Source organism: Bos mutus, chromosome 4 (assembly GCF_027580195.1).
Source record: "Bos mutus isolate GX-2022 chromosome 4, NWIPB_WYAK_1.1, whole genome shotgun sequence".
In the NCBI taxonomy this organism is placed as follows: domain Eukaryota; kingdom Metazoa; phylum Chordata; class Mammalia; order Artiodactyla; family Bovidae; genus Bos; species Bos mutus.
In genome coordinates, this window is record NC_091620.1 from 10,697,441 (window position 1) to 10,721,841 (window position 24,401).

The 24,401-nt window shown below is 42.7% G+C and overlaps 1 protein-coding gene across 1 annotated transcript in view; it reads left to right on the plus strand.

Annotated features, from left to right (window-relative positions):
* Window positions 1–7,922: 7,922 nt before the first annotated feature.
* The window catches only part of BPGM (bisphosphoglycerate mutase), a 33,319-nt gene continuing 16,840 nt past the window's right edge, over window positions 7,923–24,401 (plus strand). Inside the window, exons 1-2 of the mRNA XM_005911173.3 lie at window positions 7,923–8,075; window positions 20,879–21,528. Coding sequence (XP_005911235.2) covers window positions 20,928–21,528 — 601 coding nt within the window. The 5' untranslated portion in view covers window positions 7,923–8,075; window positions 20,879–20,927. The remainder of the gene's footprint in view (window positions 8,076–20,878; window positions 21,529–24,401) is intronic.

Sequence of the window (24,401 nt, forward strand, 5' to 3'; positions counted from 1 at the left end):
CTGAGTTCTTTCCATGTATTAACTTATTTAAATAGTATAACTTTATGAGGTAGATACCCTTGTACGTGCGTGCTAAGTTGCTTCAGTTGTGTCTGACTCTTTGTGACCCCATGGACTGTAGCCAGCCAAGGCTCCTCTGTCCATGGGATTCTCCAGGGAATACAGGAGTGGGTTGCTATGCCCTCCTCCAAGATACCCTTATAGTGGCCCATTATATAACAGAAGAAATAAAGCAAGGGTGTTTAAAAAAAAAAATTTGCCCAATATCATGTGGTTAGTACAGGATAGAACCAGGACTGGAATCCAGGCAGACTGACCCTAAAGCCCACACTCTTACCCACTGTGCTACTGAATTTCCTTTGAACCTCCAAATCATATATTCCCCCAGCTGGATAACAACAAATCCCCAGGAACACACTTACGTTAGAGATTCAGCCTGGGAATTATGAAACTTGGATTCGTCTTCTGCGCTTTAACTACCTGTAAAGGAAGAGCATTCTAGGTTGGGAAAATGCTCGTGCAAGGTCTAATGGCCATAGGGGAGAAGAAAGGCCAGTATTAGGAACAGTGGGAAGCTGCTGTGGTGTTTCAAGCTGGGGGAAGGAGGGGATTAGCTGTACCACAATGACAAAGCTCACCCTGTCTAGCTAAAAAGGAGCAAAAGTGGATTCCGGGAGATTTGTTACTGATAAAATCCAGCCATGAGGCGATGGTAGCTTGGGTTAGGGTACTGCTATAATATGTGTGGCGGGGTGGGGGTGGGGGATGCAAAAAGCTATCTTTTTTTTTTTTAAAGTATTTATTCAGCTGCATGGGGACAGCTTGCAGGATCTTTAGTGCAGCATTTGAACTCTTAGTTGAGGCATGCAGGATCAAGTTCCCTGAGGGGCTGAACCTGGGCCCTCTGCATTGGGAGCACAGAGTACTACCCAGTGGACCACCAGGGAAGTCCCCCAAAAGTTGTCTTCCTGGTTAAAACTGTGATTTGATGACGCATACAGCCTTTAACAAAACATTCCAGAAATTACACTTCCAAATATGTGTTACTGCCTTCAAAGTGTCATATTGGGAGGTGATACACCCATTTTAATGATGCTGCATGGCTCTAAACAATTTTGTAAAGCCTCTTTTAGAACTTCCTTCAGAACCAGTTTATAACCAAACCAAAGAAAAAGACTTATTACTCTCTATACAGTCATACTTCATAACTCCCCAAAGCTAAGGGAACTATGCAATATTGTTAAACTGATGCAGCTTGAAAGAACTTCCCTTTATGAGTCTGACTTCCCAACATATATAGTGAGAATGCTTCAGTAAGAAAACAAGCAAATATATGGGTGGGAAAAAGGTAAGTTGTCTGATTCTTCATCAAAGAATGAGGATACATTCTTTAGGCAAAGAAGGAGCCAACTTGGGAAACTCAGAGGCAGAAGAAATTCTTGGACAGTCAGGAGGGAATATTTTTTTTTTAAGGGAGCAGATAACCAATAAATCTTAGGAGACTGACAACACATTTCTCACAGGAAAAAAAAAAAAGAATGAAGTTATAGCCATCAGTTTTTAGAAGAAGTAGGAGCTTGGTGGGGAAGAGTTCAAATTTCAGAACCAAGTCCAGGAATCAAACTCAGATGCTCTAATTAGCAGGTTTGCATAGATTCTCTCTGTGCCCTACTTTCCCCATCTGTAAAATGAAAACACATATGCCAGGAGTTGTGTAAGGTTTTATTAGTGGAGCCCAAGTCAATCACTCCCCCAGTTTCTCTCATCTCAACACCTTTTCTTCAGGTTAAAGAATAGGAAACTTAGGGGAGGGAGGCAGGGCTGAAGGGGCAACCCTCCAGGAACCTTCAGGCTTCCCTGGCTTCAGCTTTCTTAGCTCTGCAGTGCCAGGGCACAGAGAGAAAAATGCCTGGCAACTTTATCAGCTTCTTTTCAACAGACATTCCCAGAGCACCCTGTTATTTAAGGAAAGTAGCAGCCCGTTTAAGTCCCTGAAACTTTGAAAGTAACTGAAACAACCTCAACGCACAAGAGTAGGAGACTGGTTGAACTGTGAGACGGAATACCCAAAGGTAGTCACATGATGGAATTGTAATTAGAGACTATTAAATGACATGAGGAGATGTTCATAATGAATTAATATTGCCATGAAACAGTATATATACTATAGATTCCCCACTTTAAAATAATTGGTTTATAGTGGAAAAATTAGAAGGAAATAAGAATTGTTAACAATTTAACATGTTAAATTTAAAGATTTTAACAAATTCTAAGTGGTAGGAATATGGATGTTCAAAATTTTTTCCTTTATAAGCCTTGTACAATGAACATAATATTTTTAACATACAATATTATATGTAAATCTGATATGGAATTTGAAAAACAACTCTACAGGGAGAAATTATGACCACTTTGTTCACTCTATGATGCTCCAGTTGAGACATATAATTCAGACTTCCTAATACCACAGGCTCCTGGCCACACAAGGGGTTTGTACCCTCTTCAGCATTCACATCTTGACAGTTACCTCTCTGGTTAGCAGCAAGATTAACAAAGAAAATTCCTGTCCTATAGCCTCTGCAGGAGGCCAGATCTCCACTTGAGTAGACAGTGTGAAAGGGGAAGAAAGCATATGGCCCAGACTTTCTTGAGTTTGTATAATAGGAATACAGCGTGAGTAGTTAAAATATATTTTATCACTGCTAAGGCAATGGCACCCCACTCCAGTACTCTTGCCTGGAAAATCCCATGGACGGAGGAGCCTGGTAGGCTGCAGTCCATGAGGTCGTTAAGAGTCAGACACGACTGAGTGACTTCACTTTCACTTTTCACTTTCATGCATTGGAGAAGGAAATGGCAACCCACTCCAGTATTCTTGCCTGGAGAATCCCAGGGACAGAGGAGCCTAGTGGGCTGCTGTCTATGGGGTCGCAGAGTCGGACACGACTGAAGCGACTTAGCAGCAGCAGCATAGCTGTTAAGAATAACTACCATTTACTGAACACTTCATTTGTGCTGGATGCCTCCTGCATCATCTAATTTTCATGATGGCCCATTAGGTATTATCCCTATTTCACAGATAAAGACACAGATAAAGAGGTCAGACAATGTGCCTAAGTTCCCAGTGCGAGGAAGTGGCAGAGGTAAGGTGCTTTGGAGATTGCAAAACTGTTTCAAAATGGCCTCCATCATTCTTTGCACTACTCTGTGAGATGAGCATTCTATGATTTAACTTGAGAAATGAAGGGACAGATGGCTTCAAAGGCCTTTCTGAGGTTCTTCATGACATGGGGAGATGTTCATAATGAATTAAGTAAATATTGCCATGAAACAGTATATATACTATAGATTCCCCACTTTAAAATAATTGGTTTATAGCGGAAAAATTAGAAGGAAATAAGAATTGTGATTAATCCAAAAGGCCATTTCCAGTTTTTGGCTTCAGTAGAGGAGTTGTGTACTGACTGGGAAAATGGTGAAGCCAAACATTTTGGGTATGTTACCCCAGATGATGAGAAGCAGCTTGTAATCTGATCTTGAAGAAGGCAGGGTGTGGCAGGAGACCAGCAAACAACCAGATCATGGTGGTAAGATTGCTAAGAAGATAAACCTGTACAGAGGATATAGGACCAGATACTTTGGAGCTTCTGGAAGAAAGGAGAGAGCTAAGGCAGAAGAGCCTAGGTTCTTGAATGAATTTGATGAATGGTGCACCAGCTCAACCCTACCTGTAAAAGGTAGTGGCTCCATTCACATAGTGGTGAAATAATTTTGGCCCAGTGTGTAGGTTACTATAAAATTGTATTTTATTCAGGTCCTGAATAAGACACTCTGCTACTAATTCTTAACGTACTATATGTGCTAATATTGACTTTTTGATATACTCACATAACAGAAAGAAAGACAACATGGCTATAATAATTTACTGCATTTTCATTTCTTATTTGAGACAACACCAAACGTTGTTTGAAGTAGTGAACTGGTACATTGAGTTATTTGCATACTGTCTATCAGATCAGATCAGATCAGTCGCTCAGTCGTGTCCGACTCTTTGCGACCCCATGAATCACAGTACGCCAGGCCTCCCTGTCCATCACCAACTCCCGGAGTTCACTCAGACTCACGTCCATCGAGTCAGTGATGCCATCCAGCCATCTCATCCTCTGTCGTCCCCTTCTCCTCTTGCCCCCAATCCCTCCCAGCATAAGAGTCTTTTCCAATGAGTCAGCTCTTTGCATCAGGTGGCCAAAGTATTGGAGTTTCAGCTTCAACATCAGTCCTTCCAATGAACACCCAGGACCGATCTCCTTTAGGATGGACTGGTTGGATCTCCTTGCAGTCCAAGGGACTCTCAAGAGTCTTCTCCAACACCACAATTCAAAAGCATCAATTCTTCGGTGCTCAGCTTTCTTCACAGTTCAACTCTCACATCCATACACGACCACTGGAAAAACCATAGCCTTGACTAGACGGACCTTTGTTGGCAAAGTAATGTCTCTGCTTTTGAATATGCTATCTAGGTTGGTCATAACTTTCCTTCCAAGGAGTAAGCATCTTTTAATTTCATGGCTGCAGTCACCATCTGCAGTGATTTTGGAGCCCAGAAAAATAAAGTTTGACACTGTTTCTACCGTTTCCCCATTTATTTCCCATGAAGTGATGGGACCGGATGCCATGATCTTAGTTTTCTGAATGTTGAGCCTTAAGCCAACTTTTTTACTCTCCACTTTTACTTTCATCAAGAGGCTTTTGAGTTCCTCTTCACTTTCTGCCATAAGGGTGGTGTCATCTGTATATCTGAGGTTATTGATATTTCTCCCGGCAATCTTGATTCCAGCTTGTGTTTCTTCCAGTCCAGCGTTTCTCATGATGTACTCTGCATAGAAGTTAAATAAGCAGGGTGATAAGATACAGCCTTGACGAACTCCTTTTCCTATTTGGAACCAGTCTGTTGTTCCATGTCCAGTTCTAACTGTTGCTTCCTGACCTGCATACAGATTTCTCAAGAGGCAGATCAGGTGGTCTGGTATTCCCATCTCTTTCAGAATTTTCCACAGTTTATTGTGATCCACACAGTCAAAGGCTTTGGCATAGTCAATAAAGCAGAAATAGATGTTTTTCTGGAACTCTCTTGCTTTTTCCATGATCCAGTGGATGTTGGCAATTTGATCTCTGGTTCCTCTGCCTTTTCTAAAACCAGCTTGAACATCAGGAAGTTCATGGTTCACATATTGCTGAAGCCTGGCTTGGAGAATTTTGAGCATTATACTATTTATTATATCAGAAGTAAATGCTCATGACTGGTCTTAATGGAAGTAAATTTTCAAAATTTTTGTTGTTTAGTTGCTAAGCTGTGTCCGACTGTTTTGCAACCTCATGGACTGTAGCCTACCAGGCTCCTTGGTCCATGGGATTTCCCAGGAAGAATACTGAAGTAGGTTGCCATTTCCTTTTCTAGGAGATCTTCCTGACCCAGGGATCGAACTCACATTTTCTGCATTGGCAAGTGGGTTCTTTACCACTGAGTAACCAGGGAAGCCCCAAATTTTCAAATTAGTGATCTTGGCAAATTTTCAACTTAGTAATCTTGACTTTTTTTTTTTAATTGCTTTGTGTGTGTGTGTGTGTGTGTGTTAGGAGAAGGGGAGAGGCAACAGAAGAGGAAGCATTTTCCCAGAATCATGAATTAGCAACCTTGGATCCTTGTCACTCCAGTATTCTTGCCCAGAAAATCCCCTGGACAGAGGAGCCTGGCGGGCTATAGTCCATGGAGTTGAGAAAAGTCGTGTTGGACTGAGCATGCACGTGCAGATCCTTGTCTAGGCTCTGCCCTCACCTAGCTAAGTAATTCTGAATAAATCTCTTAATCTTCAGATTACTCACCTGTACAATGAGATTCTAAAAGGCAGGTGATGTTTGGTGTTGTTAATATTCTGTGTGACAAGCTAGCATTCCACAGGTATCCATAACAACAGTAAATAGACTTTAAGTCCAGAGTAAGTATCCCTAAATGTCAAATGCTATAAGACAGACATTTGTGAATGGCTGTCTTTATTCTCCATTGGTGGGCACTCTAGAGAGCTTTGATGTCAACCTGTAGGAAAGTTTCCCCTCACTTTGTCCCCACCTGGTGTGGAGAAAAGGAAGAGGAAGTGGGTAAGAGTATAGGATTTGGAAGCTACATTCTTGGGAGTCCGGACTGGAAGTCACCTCCTCCAGTTGCTTAGATCTGACCTCTAGTTAATGACAAATACAAGCTGAATTCAACTATCCCTGGATGTTATCAACCCCTTGCTGAGATTTGTCAAGCCTTGGATTTGTGCTCTCCCAGAAGGATCTGTTCTTTGAGATCCTAGGAGAAACTGTTATGCTCTAAGGATAAATGAGATAATAGAACTAACTACAAATGCTAAGGTCTTAATTCAATATAGTGGATCACAGAGTTTAAAATGTGGAAATTACCTTTTCAAATGTATGTTTAATTATTCTGAGGATCTGGTTGCCTGTCGGATATCTACTGGACTTGTTATGAGGATGAAATAGGAAAAACTCAAAAAGAAGACACTGAACACTAGGAAGGACAGCTTTCAGAAATACAGGAAGGGAAATTTCCCATGTGGTCAGGCAAACACACCAATCCTTACTATCTTTCTTGCCCACCTAAAAGCTCTGACAGTTATGCTTCAAAGGCTTGTGTGGTGGTTCAAGCTTACTTAGAAGTTTACAGGGCCCTATGCTAAGCTTCTGGAGAAGGCAATGGCACCCCACTCCAGTACTCTTGCCTGGAAAATCCCATGGACCGAGGAGCCTGGTAGGCTGCAGTCCATGAGGTCGCTAAGAGTCGGACACGACTGAGCGACTTCACTTTGACTTTTCACTTTCATGCATTGGAGAAGGAAATGGCAACCCACTCCAGTATTCTTGCCTGGAGAATCCCAGGGACGGGGGAGCCTGGTGGGCTGCCCTCTATGGGGTCGCACAGAGTCGGACACGACTGAAGCGATTTAGCAGTAGCATGCTAAGCTTCGGGTATTTTCATAGGTTCTTCTTGTTCAATAATTGCGGCCTCCAAATTTATAACTGTCATTTCACTCCATGCTCCCTTCATCTGTCCTCTAAGCTCTCAAGTGCCTTCCACGAAACATTTTTCTACCTCCAACCAAAACAGTGTAAGAGGACTGCCTAAGTGAAAGCGATAGTCGCTCAGTCGTGTCCCGACTCTTTGCGACCCCATGGACTGTCCACGGAATTCTCCAGGCCAGAATACTGGAATGGGTTGCCATTCCCGTCTCCAGGGTACTGTCCCAGCCCAGGGATGGAACCCAGGTCTCCTGCATTGCGGGCGGCTTCTTTACCAGCTGAGCCACAAGGGAAGTCCCTGAGTGCCTACGGGGAATCTACAAAAGTATTAGGAGAGAGTGAGGGCCAGTTACTGCCCATATGTCGGGCACTTTAAAGGCTTTTACTTTAATCACCGTTTAGGATTTAAAACACCAGGAAAGCAGGAGCTTTCCTCCGCGAGGAGTGCCCACCTTCATCCCCAAGCTGCAGTTTCACATGAGTAAAGGGAGGCATCACCTCATCACTTCAAGATTCCGTCGACACTTCACTAGGTTGGCAGATAGTTCCTTTTCGACGCGTAAGCGCTTTCAAGCACCTCAACCTAAGAGATTTCAAGCACCTCAGCCTAAGAGTTCCCGAGGTTTACCCATTGCCCAGGCGACGCGCCGGGTTTTGTTTTTCTACTTCCCCGCCGGAACAAGCCCGCCCACTAGCGTCAGAGCTAGCTCCTCACTGGTCCGGAAGTGTGCTCGTCTCCTCAAAGAGCCAATCAGAGCCTCATTTTCTACTCAGGGGATTTGAAAAACGGAAAAGACCTTGACCTGTTCCTGGGAGTAGGGCGGGGGTGTGAATGATTGACAACTCGACTCTCCAATAGTCAGAGCTCTAGGACCTGCCCCTTCTGGCTCGGGGGCTAGAAAAGAGAGTCGATGCCGGGCCGCAGTGATGAGCCCTGGGAGACGCTGGCTGTTCGGTTTTCCGAGGAGCGGCTGCTACTGGTGGCCTTTTTGCAGGTGAGTGGTTGCTGTTGTTAATAGTGCTGTTGCGAAGGTTTTCCATTTGTCAATGATGTGGTGGTTTATTTCAGCGCGCTGGAGGGCCAGTTTCTTTCCTCCCCAGGTTCAGTCTGTGGTGGGAGTCTGGCACTCGCACGCCCACCCCTCAAGCTCCGACCCTCACTTATCCCGCAGGTCCCGTTCAGCTGTCCCTTTCTCAGAATAAGCCTGTCTAGTCTGCCAAAGGAAAGGAGGACCCCGCGTTGGTAGTGGTGTCTTGACGGCAAGAATAAACAGAGAGTCGAAGGGAGTGATAACTCTACTCCCCTGGACGTCTCAGGTACCGGGTGTCAGTCAGCCCCGTTCATCGTAGGACTCCCCCTGAAAGGGCGCTTCGGTGTGTTTTCAGGGCCTTGGCGCTATATTGAGGGCGATGGCAGACTTGGCCCTTGAAGGCTCTGTAGATAGAAAAAACCTGAACGTCATGAAAGGAGAAAGGTAAATATCTGCAGTGGTTTCATGGAGGGTTCAAATCTGGAACTAAATCACAGGTTCTTTGAACCACTACAAATGAAAAAGTAAGTGTATTTCTTCTTCTTGCCAAGGGATGAGCGCCATGTTACTGGAGAAAGACAGTAGGAATGCCAAATGGAAGTGAAATTCACAGTTGAGTTGTGAGGAATAATTGGTTGTTGGCTAACTTACTATAACTCTCATTACCTTACCGCCTCCCAAATTATGGAGGCTTAATGGCTTATAAGTGGTATCAGAATGTTAACTGCCCACTTTGGGGGAGAAAAAATCCGATGCAATCTTTCACCAGTAGTTTCTAGGGGTTTCTATAATGAAAGCAGAACACATGTCATTTTGTGTTTTAAAACTGCCTCCCCTGAGGCCAAGGGACTAGGTTTGTTCCATCCTTGTATTCCTATGCACCTCACATACCACAGATGCTACTCAATTGTGGTGGGGTTTAGAGAGGCATAATTCAGTCAAATGGTGTTGTGGAAGGAGCTCTGAGTTGGCAGTCAAGACACCTGGGTTTAGTCTTGAAGTTGTGTGATCTTAGTGAAGTGAAAGTCACTCAGTCATGTCCAACTCTTTGCAACCCCGTGGACTAGACAGTCCATGGAATTCTTCATGCCAGAATACTGGAGTGGGTAACCTTTCCCTTCTCCAGGGCATCTTCCCAACCCAAGGATTGAACCCAGGTCTCCCACATTGCAGGCGGATTCTTTACCGGCTAAGCCACAAGGGAAGCCCAAGAATACTGGAGTGGGTAGCCTATCCCTTCTCCAGGGGATCTTCCTGACCCAGGAATCAAACCAGATTCTCTTGCATTGCAGGCAGATTCTTTACCAACTGAGCTACCAGGTGTAATCTTTCAATTCTCTGACTCTTAACTTCTGCCTCTTTAAAAAGTGGATGTTGCATTAGATTATTTCTGAGGTTTATGCCTGTGTTCAAAGTCTGTTTTAAACTAAAGATTCTTAAACATTTTCCACCACAAGTACATCTGCAAAATCTCATTACAGTAAATTCCTAACCAGTCTGTTAGCAAACAAAAGCTCCCAGCTACAAGGGTCGTACCTGGTTCTTTTGTGTCCACATTTAAACCAAACCAAGTGGGTCATTGTAGAAAATTTGGTCGTTGTCCAGAATGAACATTGTACAGAAGTAAAACAGAAAATGTCATCCTTTATTCCACTACTCAGAGACAGCTGCTGTTGGTGTCTGGGTAGATCTTTCAGTCTCTTTTCCTCTTTTGCCTTCTATGGTTGGTTGAAATTAAGTGGCACATTTCATTTTAAATTTATATTAAGTAATGACATCTAAATTCAGCCACACCTTCATCTTTGTCTTGTGCCTAGAGCACAGAGGACACGCCAGTGTCTGAACTGATGATGGGTCACTTGAACATCCTTGGAATGAAATCTGGTGTGAAGGGATATTTATATGGGAAAATAGGACTAAAAGTATCACTGAATAACAAAACTCTTTAACTGAAACGTGGCCACAAATATGAAAAAAAAAAACATAGTTTATAAAATGTAAAATAAATGTTAGCCACTTTACCAAAGCATGTGAATTATAGAATATCACTTAGTATTTGGTATGCTTCTAGGACTGTATGTTACCATCAACACCCCTGCCCTGAAACACATACAACAATTGATTGCATTCCTCCTTCCCCTATCTAATTTAACCTTTTCTCCTTACCCCCACCCTCATTTTATTTTATCCCCAGCTTTTGTTTCTGCTCAAACCGTCAGCAAGGTAGGATCACTTTCAAGGGCCTGAGGTCTGTATCAGTCTTCATGTGTTAGTCAAAGTCTGCGCCATTCAACCCAGAATACCTTGCATTCTTTGGTAGCGTGCTTCACCATCATCTCATTTAGTATTCCTCATAGCCCCTTGAGAAACAGTAATTTCATTATCCTCATCTTTATGGACAAGGAACCTGAGGTGCAGCAGATAACTTAGTCAAGATGACACTGTCATTAAGTAGCAGAGCTGGGACTAAAGTCTAGGTTTCTTGACTTCACACTTTTGGGATTTGGTGGAAATGGTTTGTTTTGACACAAATGCTACTACTGTAGGGGAATAAGTAACCAGAGATAGGAAGGAGAAGTCTTGAATGGGTATTCCGCACATGAGTGATGCCATGCCAGCTGGAACAGGCCACATGCCCCACGCACACACATCTCGTTGCTGGACATTTCCCTGTGAATAAGGGTCTACCTGCTATGGTTTGTTACCTCTGTAACATGGGGTCAGTCAGGGCTGTTAGAAGGTATAGAGTTGGAGAATGACAGGGTAGTAGTGTCTGGAAAACACCGATAAGTAATAGAGTTTGCTCCTGGTAAAATAGTTGTTCTTATAATGCAAATACAAATGGAAAAATTACCATCAAGCTTTTGGAAAAGTAATAAATGAGGAACAGGAGGTACTTTTGAATACAGGCATCTTTGAACTTTTCATATTGAGCTGGGCTCGGAGAATCTTAGGAACTGAGCTCCAGATTTCATTTCCCTTAAGAACTGTTCCTTTTTAATTTATTAGAAACTTGATTAACCTCTCTTTTTCCTGTCCTCAAGTCTAGCCAGTCTGTCTTCTGTAGAGCTAGCTCCCTAATGCAGTGGGGTTGAGAGTCATTCAAAGCTGCAAGTGAGGATTCAGACCTCCAAATGGTCTAGGGGAGCATTTGAATATTTATTATTGAAGAGAAGGCTTTGGATCAAAGCAACTCTGGCTCTGTATTCCTTATTTTATATTGCTTCAATATTCTATCATTGATCACGTTTCTTACTCAATTTTTGGAAACGGAAAACAAGCTGAGACTGGACTTTATCCTATAATTTCCCCCACCTGTTCATGAGTTGCCAGTTCAAGTTCACTTGAAGTGTGAAGCACTGTGACAATTTATAAAGATGTCTAATAAAAGTAAAGCATGTCAAAGTGACATATTTTTGAAGTTGGTTAACAAGATGAATAATTTTTTCCTTATTCTGTCTTGAACCCATTATTAAGTAATTTGATGAAGCAAAATAAACTACTCAGACTGATGTAAATGTGCTCAGTATTGTCTTATGTGAAGGATTAAAAACAGTTATGAATGGGATTCCATTATTCACAGTACTTGCAGTGCTGGCCAAGAATAAAATAAGGTGATTTTAATAATGTTGGGATTATCCTATGACAGGATGCTTAAATGTTCAAAATGCTGATGTGATTAGTAGATCCAGTAATCTCAGCTAGACCAGGGTTTAGGAAGCTAAGACCTTCTGGCCTACTATCTTTCCAGCCCACAAGCTATGAATGGCTTTTACATTTTTTTAATGGTTGAAATAAGTCAAAGAATAACAATATTTCATATGCATGGAAATTATATGAAATTCTCATTTCTTTATCCATATGTAAAAGACAAAAAGTTCCAATATGTTTATTGGAACATAACCTTATTTGTTCATATATGCATTGGTTATGACTGCTTTCAGCTACAGTGGCAGAATTGAGTGATTTTAAGAGTGACCATATCACCCACAAAGCCTAAAAAATTTACTCTTGGACCTTTTACAGAAAAAGTTGCCCCCCCCCTTTTTTTTGCCTCCAGCTAAGCTGGAGTGTCTCTCACATCATTACCTTCATCCCATTTCAACAGCAATTATGCTGCCCCAAGTCTTCATTAAATGTTGCCAGAATAGTTGCAAAAGATTCATAAGTATTCACATACATTTCCCTTACTTGTAAATGCTGCCTGATCCTCCTAAAATACACATTATTAAAGCTTTAATGATGTCCCAGTACTTGCAGAATAACCTGTGTTTTTTGGCACAATGTCCTTTCAGGGCCACTGTTCAGCCTTATCTTTCTAGAGTAGTGTCCTCCTACTTCCTTATTATACCCTATACTTAGTATAGGGTGATCATATAATTTTCTAGATGGGACTTTCAAGTGTGAAAGGGGCCCTATAATAATTATGTTGGGGAAACAGGTCTAAAGCAAGACTGTTCTAGGCAAACCAGTTTGAATGGTTCTCCATAAATACCCATTCCCTTACCTCTATTCACTGTTCCCTTAGAGCAGAATTCCTTTTCTTTTTTCTATAAATCTTAAACATCCTTTCAAATCCAGCTTAAATAGTGCCATGTCCACGAAGCATTATTCAAAAAAACAAAAAAACTCCTTTTCCGTCTCCCTTATACATCAAGTGCTTTCTCATGCTGTGGATTACTTTCTGCTGTCGTGATACACACACGTCACTTTTCCCCCATTAGTCCCTTGGAGGCATCATTCAAGTTCGATTCTCTGTTCCCCCCAGGCCTAGCTTTATGCCATGTTCAAATGAGATTTGCAGCATATGTTTGAAGAATGAGTTGTTTGACCAGACTGGGCAGACTGATGAGTATCTGGGGCTGTCAATGGATACATCATCCATTTTAATGTAATTAAAGTCATGAGAAAAGTTGGGTTTCCAGGGTAGGAAGACAGAGCCTTGGGTGCCAATATGGTAGTAAAGCAGAGTGGGTCAGGGCATATGTATAGGCACTGCGGTCCAGCTGGCCTGATATTGAACTCCTGCTCTGCCACTTACAGTCTTTGTCCTCTTGGGCAAGTTAGCCTCTCCTGAGTTTCTGCATCTATAAAATAGGAGTAATTGTAGTAACCTGTCCATAGAATGGTGGTTGAGAATTCAAATCGTCCCAAGCACACGATGAGCACTCCAAGAAAGGTAGCGGCCATGGCGTCATACCGGCTTCCCTGGTGGCTCAGATGGTAAAGAATCTGCCTGCAGTGCAGGAGACCCAGGTTCAATCCCTGGGTAGGGAAGGTACGTGATGATACATGCTTCACCATCCTAGTACTGTTGCCAACAGGTGGGCAGCACCAGGACGTAACAGTAGAAGAGGTGGGAGAAATGCAGCCCTGAAGTCTTAGAAGAATTTTTCTTCCCTTGATGGAAGTGCTTAGCTTCAGAGGGGTCAAAGCAGTGGGAGTCCTGAGTGAAGATGGTCTCCACTTACTAAGAAGTGACTAATCAGCAGTCTTTTGAGAGACTGTTTCAGTAGAGTGGGCAAGGTACAAGGGAGGTGTCAGACGACTAAAAAAATAATGGCCAGAAGGAAGGGAAAAACAGCCAAGAGGAAGGGGCAGGAAGAGGAGATGCAGAGTCATGTAAAAGATATGTTTGCTTAGTATTTTTTTCCTTTGAGCCACATCATATTTTAAAAAGGAAGGCACCCTGAAGTGTGGTCACTCAGTGACCTGTGTGGCCCCTTGGGGGTATGAAGTAAATCGTTGACGAAAATCAGCACTTAATTCAAGTGCCAATAACCCTTGTTGAGAGGGTAAATGAGCACCTTTAAAAAGAATAGTTTTTAATTCTTAGCATGGCCCCTCTTTCTAAGTTGGGGGTGTCTGGTGCCTGATTTGACATTGTGCCTTGAGGTTCACACGAGCAGTTACACGCCGAGCCCTCCTTTATACTCACCTTGTTTGTGAGCATCTCATGAAATGTCTGCCTGGGTTGGAGAGACAAGCTGTGACTGGAGATGCTCCTGTGAAGTGAAGCCAAGTGAGCCTAGATGCTCACACCCAGACTCGCAAGTCTTCCATGATGAGGTAGAAAGAGCATGGGTGTCAGAGGCACAGGGCCTGGATGACAGCTCCAGTCTCATTTAGTGCCTCTGTGTGTTTGAACAAATCAATCTCTTTTCTCTGTGCATATTGTTAAGGCCATTTAGGAACATGCTAAACTGTAACAGATACAAAAATATGATGGATGATTGTTCTTGGCTCTGCCTTTGCCATAAAATACATTGGAATTCTTGAGTTAAATCTTCCTAACATCTTGGACCTGCCAACTGACTGTTGATATGTTTTTTTGGCCATACCATGTGACATGTGAGATCTCAGTTCCAACCAGGGATGGAACCCACACTGCCTGCAGTAGAAGAGTGGAGTCTTAACCACTGGATTGCCAGAGATGTTCCCCACTGACTGTACTATGCTTTGGCAGTTACTACAAAAACTACTGGACTTCCCATCTGGCATAGTGATAAAGAATCTGTCTGCCAATGCAGGAGATGTCAGAGATGTGGCTGGGAAGATCCCCTGGAGTAGGAAATGGCAACCCCCTCCAATATTCTTACCAGGAAAATTCCATGGGCCGAGGAGCCTGGCATCCAGCAGTCCATGGGGTCCCAAAGAATTGGACACGATTCTGAATACTCGTTGCACCACGCTTAGCCTTATTACACAGTCTAATCATTTTTGCTTGTCTTTTGATTCAGTCAACACACCTACTAAGTACCTAGTATGTGTCAAGAGTCATGCTGGGTTCCAGAGATAGGCAGTGAGTCATCAGCTCTAATGCAGGTTACAGGGCACACGGACGGGGAACAAGCGATCCGTCACAGTGACCCATCACAACTGTACCCAATGTCATAAAGCAGGGGGCCTTGGGAAGGCACCTCACCACTTTCAATGGGTGAGAAAGAAGGGCATACACAGAAGTCTGAAAGCATCATCCTTAAACCAGCAGCATCAGCATCACTTGGAATCTTGTTATACCCACCCCAGACCTACTCATTCAGGCTGTGGAAATGGGGCCCAGTAATCTGAAACAGTTCTCTTGGTGATTCCAATGCACATTAAAGTTTGAGAAACCACCAGCCTAGAGGAAATAACATTTAAACTAAGCACTATAGTCATACCATTCAATATAGTAACCACTGGTCATGGGTGGCTATGGAGCCCTTGAAACTTGGCTAGTTCAAAGTGAGTTGTGCTTTAAGTATAAAATGCAGATCAGGTTTCAAAGACTTACTAAGAAAAAAAAATACCTCATTAATTATTTTATATAGATCATATGTTAGAATGATAATCCTTTGAAACTAAAGGGTTAAATAAAATGAATTATTAAACTTTCACCTACTTTTTTCTGCTTAATATGACTTTTAGAAAGTTTAAAATGACCAATTTTAAAAAGCCGATTATATGTGGCTTGAATTACATTTTGATTGGACACAGCTGATGACTAGTGGGTCCAAAAACCAGAGTGGGATTGAAGTGGCAGTCAGAGGGGAGGTGATGATGGGTAAGGGTTCTGTGTAGAATACAGAGTATGCAGAGTTCCTGAGGCCAGAAAGAACATGGTATGTTAAGGAAATAAAACCAAAGCCTTACTGGTCACATTAAGGATTTTGAGTTTTGTCCTAAGATCAACAGGAAGTAATTTGAGGGTTTTAAACAGGGTACTCAATTTTCAGGAAGTTTGTAGCTAATACATGAGGGTAAGATAACTATGGCTGAATATTGCACGACTCTCAGAATCAAAGCTCCCTGCTCCTGCCCAGAAGATGGTGGGGGTGGAGGCATTTGGTCAGGCGGTACCATCAAGAGGGAGGGAGCAGGACCCTGACCATCAGCTGCCTCCACCCCAGGATATGAGGCACAAATAACCCTGCTAAAGGGAAAAGCAGACACCTGCGAATAGTTTTGTGCTCAGTTCATTTTCAGTTTGGTCAATGTTGAGAGCTGGAGGAAACATTCCAGAAGAGTCCAAAGTTGAGTAGGAGTTTGATTACAGAGCTGGGACTCTGCAAGGCACTGGCAAGGGTTTGGTGAAAGGAGGGTCAGGAACAAGGGAGCCTGGCATATGTGGGGATTAGCAGGTCTGTCCTTTGAAAAAGTGCACTGGACAACCACAGAGAAAGGGCCCAGATTAGAGCCTGGAGGCCTGGGCTCTGACCAGCTCCAGGAGGTGGGGGTGGGGCTTCCCATTCACCTGTGACCTGGAGGAACTTCCCCTTTAAGTCACAGGTCATACACTAGCAGACTCAAGCTACCCTCAGACAGGTCTTGTTTAGCTCATGTTTTTTAAAATGTATTCTAGTTAGTTGCTAGTATTTGTATCAGTTATCACATGAAATTACATTTCCAGTTCTTTTGAAAATTGGAAAATTGAAGACCTCAGTTCCTCAGTCTCACAGAGAAATGGGCTGGAGCTAAGTAGTAGTTACTCCTTTCATTTTTCCTATGAGCTTCTAAGCTGAAATGATCATGTTACCAAAAAAAAAAAAAAAAAATTATTTATTCTTCAAAACAGAATCCACAAGTTTTTTCTGGTCTGAGTCTTGCATTCTTTCCAGTCTTCTGTTTCCAGCAGCCCTCAGCTTCTCTGTGTTCTCCAGAAAAGTTCTAGAATGGTACCCTTAGCTCAGCAAGACTAGATTATACAGATGCTCCATCCATGTGTCAATGTGCATGAGTTGCATCCATCAGAGAAGCACATATGTTCTCTGCAGTTCAGCAATGTTCCCACTACCCCTGCAGCCCCGCACAGATCTGCAGTCCCTGCCTGAAACTTTAAATGAAACTGCAGTGTTGTATTTGTTGGTAAACACTTGGCTTACCAGCTCCTACAGAGATTGAATCATAAAGATTGCAAGCTGTAAACCTCAACAGTTCCTTTGTAAATACTCAGCCATTAATTAAATGGCAAAGGTTAGTTGATAGCAAGGAGGAGAGAGGGAAGGGACTTTATTGACCTGAAGTAGATGTTCCAGTTCAGTATCTTACCCTGTGTTTGCCCTCTGTGCACCATAATAAGGGTCTGGTGTATTTGTAGAGTCTTTGTGGCTGTAGCACTATTTCTCTGCTCCAGTGTATATATTTTGAGAGGGAAGAAACAGAAAGTGTCTTATTTCTTAAAGTAAACAAATAGAGCTGATTAAAATACTGTAAAGCTTTGTGATAGGTGCCTGAGTGTTTATGATATTGCTACACTTTTTTCCCCCTCAGAATAGTTCATCATCAAAAGATGTTGAAGAGGTGCATCTGCCTACAATATTTGTGCATCACACTCTTCATTTGAAGTGAAAAATAACTTCTTTGCTATAAGGAGCTTCTTGCTTGACAAGACACAGTAAGGGCTGAGGTAGAGAACCATTGACAGCTTCTCTTTTCTCCATCCCCCTCCAGCACCACCACCAAAAACAGGGCAGTAAATAAAATGTTGCATGGGCATGAATCCAGTTTTTGATGGGCCAGAAGCTTCTAGCACTTAGTGGATTGGGGTGGGCTGTTCAAAAAAACAATACCCAAGTGTCTTTGTTTTGCTGATTAAACACACATACATGTTCTCATCCATGTGAATTCATTAATTGGTCTCTCCCAGCACCTTAGAAGTAGCTTGTTCAAGTGAGGGGCCCTAAAGCTTGAGCTTCATTCGTTTCATGGATACTCCACTTCCAGGTACCAGTAATCACCTAGCCAAACACTGCCTAGCTGCCTTTCATCCCATTTTGAGTTTTCTGCCCCTTGATGCCCATCTGGGTTGAGGGGAGAGGCATCGTTCTCCCTCTGGAAAGTCTCGGCTCTGCAAGGTATCTTCACCTGCGTCCTGAGCCCAGGCTCTTCCGATAACCTGATGCTTCCCTTTGCAATGCACTAAATGAAGGTCAGACTTCACTGACACCCGATGAGAAGGGAAGGTCATAAACCTAACTGCTGTCACCTTTCAACCACTTGCAGATCATCTCCATCTGCTTCTTCCCTCAGGTCCGCTCTTGACCCTCTGAAATTGAAAGCTTTGTTGTAAAGACTTTCCTCCGACTTCAGAATCTCTCGGAATTAACTAAAGAAAGGAAGAAATTAGGTCCAGATTCCAATTAACTTCATCACTGATTATTATATAACTGTGGGCGAATCACAGTTTAAGTGGGACAGAGTATCTCCAGTTCATGGAAGTTGCCAAGAATGGCAGAATACCAGGCCCTGATGTTTGTATAATCTGTGCCCCCTGGTGTGGAAAGTGCTGGGTGCACAAACCGAGTAGCATTTGTCAGTGTGGATGTGTCCGGTGAAAGGCCAGTGAGGCAGGCTGGTGCAGCCAGGCTGCAGATTTTCTCCAGGGGACTGAGTGGGTCCAGATTTCTGGGCTAGCAGCTTCAGTTAGGGGGTTCAGGAACACTCTAGGGTTGCCTGTCCCACCTTACTAGAGTCTTCCTCTGCGATGTGGCTGGCATGGATAGGACAGCTGAAGGGTTGCGAGGAGGAGCTGTGGCCTCCCTATCTGTGTGCTCCTCTCACTCCTGCAGACCTGCTTCTGGTAATCTGTTCCTACAGGCAGCATCTCTCAGCTGCTTGATTTGATAGCTTGTTTTGTATCCAGATTTATTTCTGCCAAAAACTGTCATCTTGAGTCAGGTGAGAGATTATTTAAGTGACTACCATATTGAATGCTAAGGTTGGTTGAAATCATCTTCAGTTCAGTTCAGTTGCTCAAAGTAATGTCTCTGCTTTTGAATATGCTATCTAGGTTGGAATCAAGATTGCTGGGAGAAATATCAATAACCTCAGATATGCAGATGACACCACCCTTATGACAAAAAGTGAAGAGGAACTAAAAAAACCTCTTGATGAAAGTGAAAGTGGAGAGTGAAAAAGTTGGCCTCAAGCTCAACATTCAGAAAACGAAGATCATGGCATCTGGTCCCATCACTTCATGGGAAATAGATAGGGAAACAGTGGAAACAGTGTCAGACTTTATTTTTGGGGACTCCAAAATCACTAGAGATGGTGACTGCAGCCATGAAATTAAAAGACGCTTACTCCTTGGAAGGAAATTTAGACCAACCTAGATAGCATATTCAAAAGCAGAGACATTACTTTGCCAACAAAGGTCCGTCTAGTCAAGGCTATGGTTTTTTTCCTGTGGTCATGAATGGATGTGAGAGTTGGACTGTGAAGAAGGCTGAGCGCTGGAGAATTGATGCTTTTGAACTGTGGTGTTGGAGAAAACTCTTGAGAGTCCCTTGGACTGCAAGGAGATCCAACCAGTCCATTCTAGAGGAAATCAGCCCTGGGTGTTCTTTGGAAGGAATGATGCTAAAGCTGAAACTGCAGTACTTTGGCCACCTCATGTGAAGAGTTGACTCATTGGAAAAGACTCTGATGCTGGGAGGGATTGGGGGCAAGAGGAGAAGGGGACGACAGAGGATGAGATGGCTGGATGGCATCACTGACTCGATGGACGTGGGTCTCAGTGAACTCCGGGAGTTGGTGATGGACAAGGAGGCCTGGCGTGCTGCGATTCATGGGGTCGCAAAGAGTTGGACACGACTGAGCAACTGATCTGATTTGATCTGATCTAGGTCGGTCATAACTTTCTTTCCAAGGAGTAAGGGTCTTTTAATTTCATGGCTGCAGTCACCATCTGCAGTGATTTTGGAGCCCAAAAAAATAAAGTCTGACACTGTTTCCACTGTTTCCCCATCTATTTGCCATGAAGTGATGGGACCAGATGCCATGATCTTCGTTTTCTGAATGTTGAGCTTTAAGCCAACTTTTTCACTCTCCACTTTCACTTTCATCAAGAGGCTTTTGAGTTCCTCTTCACTTTTTGCCATAAGGGTGGTGTCATCTGCATATCTGAGGTGATTGATATTTCTCCTGGCAATCTTGATTCCAGCTGTGTTTCTTCCAGCCCAGAGTTTCTCATGATGTACTCTGCATAGAAGTTAAATAAGCAGGGTGACAATATACAGCCTTGACGAACTCCTTTTCCTATTTGGAACCAGTTTGTCGTTCCATGTCCAGTTCTAACTGTAGCTTCCTGACCTGCATACAAATTTCTCAAGAGGCAGATCAGGTGGTGTGGTATTTCCATCTCTTTCAGAATCATCTTAGTATTGTTTAAATGTTGAAACTTAGATTTTCTTGTGTGTGTGGTGTAGACTATGGCATTGAAGAGCCAGTTTTCTCCACTCGGTGATTTACATACCAGCTGAATGTGGTTTATTGAATTAGCATGTTTAATAACTTCTATAATAAGATAAGACTGTAAATATTTCTTTCTTCACCAGAGGGAAAACAGAATGAGAAGGGTGTTCCTTCCATCTTGAATCAGCTTCTCAAAGCTGGGAGTTCCCAGTTCTAAAGTCATCATTTTAGACATGTACAACTCATTCTATTAAATCGTCTCTTCTGTAAGCAGGAACTGCCTTTTTATCTGATGGAAATGTAGCATGCCATTAGAATGAAGTGTTCTGTTGTTTTATGTCATCCAATTAACGTATACTATCTAACCATCAGAAAATTTAAGTCAGCTAACTAGGTTCCATGTAATTATCTGTAGACTCTGCCCTTATGTGCCATAGTGTGTATGCGTTGCTGGATGCCTGATGTCAAAACAGTTCAAGGAATCATTCCAGTGTATTTTAGAAACTTGCTGTTGGAAAGTTGTGCTTCCACTCCCAGGTAGTCATTTGAATGAAACATGTAACTTTCATACTTCTTCTTTCTTCTCCATCTAGATATATTGTTGTCACTGAACACTGGCCCTAGAGAAGCTCAGCCATCAATATGTCCAAGTACAAACTGATTATGTTAAGACATGGAGAGGGTGCCTGGAATAAAGAGAACCGCTTTTGTAGCTGGGTGGATCAGAAACTCAACAGTGATGGACTGCAGGAAGCGCGGAACTGTGGGAAGCAACTCAAAGCACTAAACTTTGAGTTTGATCTCGTGTTCACATCCATCCTGAACCGGTCTATCCACACAGCCTGGCTGATCCTGGAAGAGCTGGGGCAGGAGTGGGTTCCTGTGGAGAGCTCCTGGCGTCTCAACGAGCGTCACTACGGAGCCTTGATCAGTCTCAACAGGGAGCAGATGGCATTGAATCATGGTGAGGAGCAGGTGAGGCTGTGGAGAAGGAGCTACAACGTGACCCCTCCTCCCATCGAGGAGTCCCATCCTTACTACCATGAAATCTACAACGACCGGAAATATAAAGTGTGTGATGTGCCTTTGGATCAGCTGCCACGATCCGAGAGCTTAAAGGATGTTCTGGAGAGACTCCTTCCCTATTGGAATGAGAGGATTGCTCCTGAAGTATTGCGTGGTAAAACCGTTCTGATATCTGCTCATGGAAATAGCTGCCGGGCACTCCTGAAATATCTGGAAGGTACCATCTTCATGCTATTACTAACCAGGTCTTAGTCTAGAAAGAACATGGTTTCTAAACTAATAATGCACAGTTTACATTATAGACTTTCCTTCCCTAGCACCTTCTGTCACTTCAGCCGTTTAAGGATTGTTTTGTTCTATCAGAAATCCTGGGTATTTTACGTTTGTATTATTTGCTCTAACTTCAGGAAGCCTCAGAATCACCTGAAGGGAGGGAGCATTTGGACCACCCCTGGTTTCTGGCCCCACTCTTGGAGCCTGTAGGCCCAGGGTGTGGCTCCATAATTTGCTTTTCCAAAGAATTTTCAGGTGATGCTGATACTGCTGCTTCGGCTTCTCCAAGTGCTTGAGAAGCACTGATTTAAAAGATTATGTGTCTTTTGTAGTAACCAGGTAAGAGGAGGCTGGGGAGGGAAGAGGTTTCTGTAGAAATGGTATGCAAGGTACATTTTTTTTGTTGTTGGTTGTTTAGTGTTTCACGATAAGTAAAATTATATAGATTTTAGTCTTGCTCATGTTCTTCCAGCTTTAAACAACCATTGCTATATTTTCAGACGTAGGTTTCCTGGATAATTGTTTTGCTCCAGTCTTCTCTTTCCAGACCAGATTTAGTCATCGACTGGGAGAAAGTTCAGGAGAAGGAAAAGAAAATGATGGCTTATTAGAGATAATCAGTAGCTTTAATTTTAATTCCTTGATGTTGTGTTCTAGAAAGTACTGTTGTTACCTATCTCTTAAGTAACATGAACTCTTCAAAGGACTCGAGCTCACCAGTTTGGGGCACCGTGATTGCACTGTAACATCTTCAGGGGTTTTCTCTCTCCTTTCTCCCTTCACTCAACAATCCCGGTTGTTGTTCAGTCGAGTCCGACTCTTTTTGCGACCCCATGGACTGCAGTACTCCAGGCTTCCCTAACTTTCACCGTCTCCTGGAGCTTGCTTAAACTCACGTCCATCGAGTTGGTGATGCCATCCAACCATCTTGTCCTCTGTCGTCCCCTTCTCCTCCTGCCTTCAATTTTTCCCAGCATCAGGGTCTTTTCTAATGAGTTAGCTTTCACATCAGGTGACCAAAGAATTGGAGCTTCACCATCAATCCTTCCAGGACTGATTTCCTTTAGGATTGGCTGGTTTGATCTCCTTGCAGTCCCAGGGACTCTCAAGAGTCTTCTCCAACACCACAGTTCAAAAGCATCAATTCTTTGGTGCTTAGCCTTCTGTATGGTCCAACTCTCACATCCATACATGACTACTGAACAAACCATAGCTTTGACTATATGAACCTTTGTTGGCAATGTCTCTGCTTTTTAATACACTGTCTAGGTTGGTCATAGCTTTTCTTCCAAGGAGCAAGTGTCTTTTAATTTCATGGCTGCAGTCACCATCTGCAGTGATTTTGGAGCCCAAGAAAATAAAGTCTGTCACTGTTTCCATTGTTTCCCCATGTATTTGCCATGAAGTGATGGGACCAGATACCATGATCTTTGTTGTTTGAATGTTGAGTTTTAAGCCAGCTTTTTCACTCTCCTCTTTCACCGTCATCAAGAGGCCCTTTAGTTCATCTTTGCTTTCTGCCGTAAGGGTGGAGTCATCTGCATATCTGAGGTTATTAATATTTCTCCCTGCGTTCTTGATTCCAGCTTGTGCTTCATGCAGCCCAGCATTTTTTGCATGATGTGCTCTGCGTGTAAGTTAAATAAGCAGGGTGACAATATACAGCCTTGATGCGCTCGTTTCCCAAATAATCCTGATGGTTGTGCATTTTGTGTGATGGGCTCTGTCTGGTGTTCTCCTGTCTCTTGTCACTGTCAGCAGTTAGCTCACTGGCATTAGAATGTATTTCTCCAACATTCCCTTTTCATTCTGCTTTGCTTTTCTATTCGAGGCTGTGAAAAATGAAAAGGTTGACATTGCACATGAAATAAATGAAAATAGGTTATTGTTAACAAAATGAAGTGATCTTTATGAGATTTTAATGTAAACCTTTAGCATGTGTTTTTTTCCCCTCTAATTTTTATAACATGGCCAAGAGCCAAGTCATAACTCGTATACCTGACATCCATTCCTTGTGCAGAGATCTGAAATCTATAGACTTTATTAGCTGTTAAAAACTTTATTGGCCAGGCATGGTGCTTGATCTGTTTATGTGTGGGTATGTATGTGTATCTTATTTACTCAACTGTATAAAGAGTTTTATTCTTCCTTGTTCAGAATAGTCAGATATTTGATTAATATGTATATATAACTTCATCATTACTGGGTTTATTATAGTACTTTATTGTTTGAAGAAGAGTTGAGGCTCCTTTCAGGAGAACAACAAACCAAAATTCAGAATTTCAAAGTTTCTTCCAGAAGATATATTCTCTTCTCCCCAGACTAATTCCTTTTTTCCAGAGATGGAATTTAGATCTTTCTGTGGCCAGATTCCCTTCGTTCAAGAAACTGCCATCATCTCCTTATGGATCCTCTTCTCTTCCCCATCTCAGCTTGGAAATCCTCCTTTTAAAGACAATTTCCTGCTGTCTGGTACTACTTATTTGCCTGTCTTAACGTTTAGAGTGCTTAGATTATTCTACAGCCCCAACTATAGCTTACTCTAATACCCCCTTCTATTAGTGCATTGGTAATTTAACCATGTTATTATTCTTTTTTGAAAAATATGGGAAGGCTTAATAAATGGTGGTTAGGAGGATTGCCATCTTGGTGGGGTTGGAGAGAGAATTACTCGTCAAGGACAAGGTAACACACAGAAGAGCTGACTGTATTTGAGGGAGGTTTTGAAATCACTAATAATTTATTGAAAACAACCAAATGATACAGCTTTTTGAGAAAACAATCTGGCAGTTCCTTTATGGTGAAACAATGATCCAA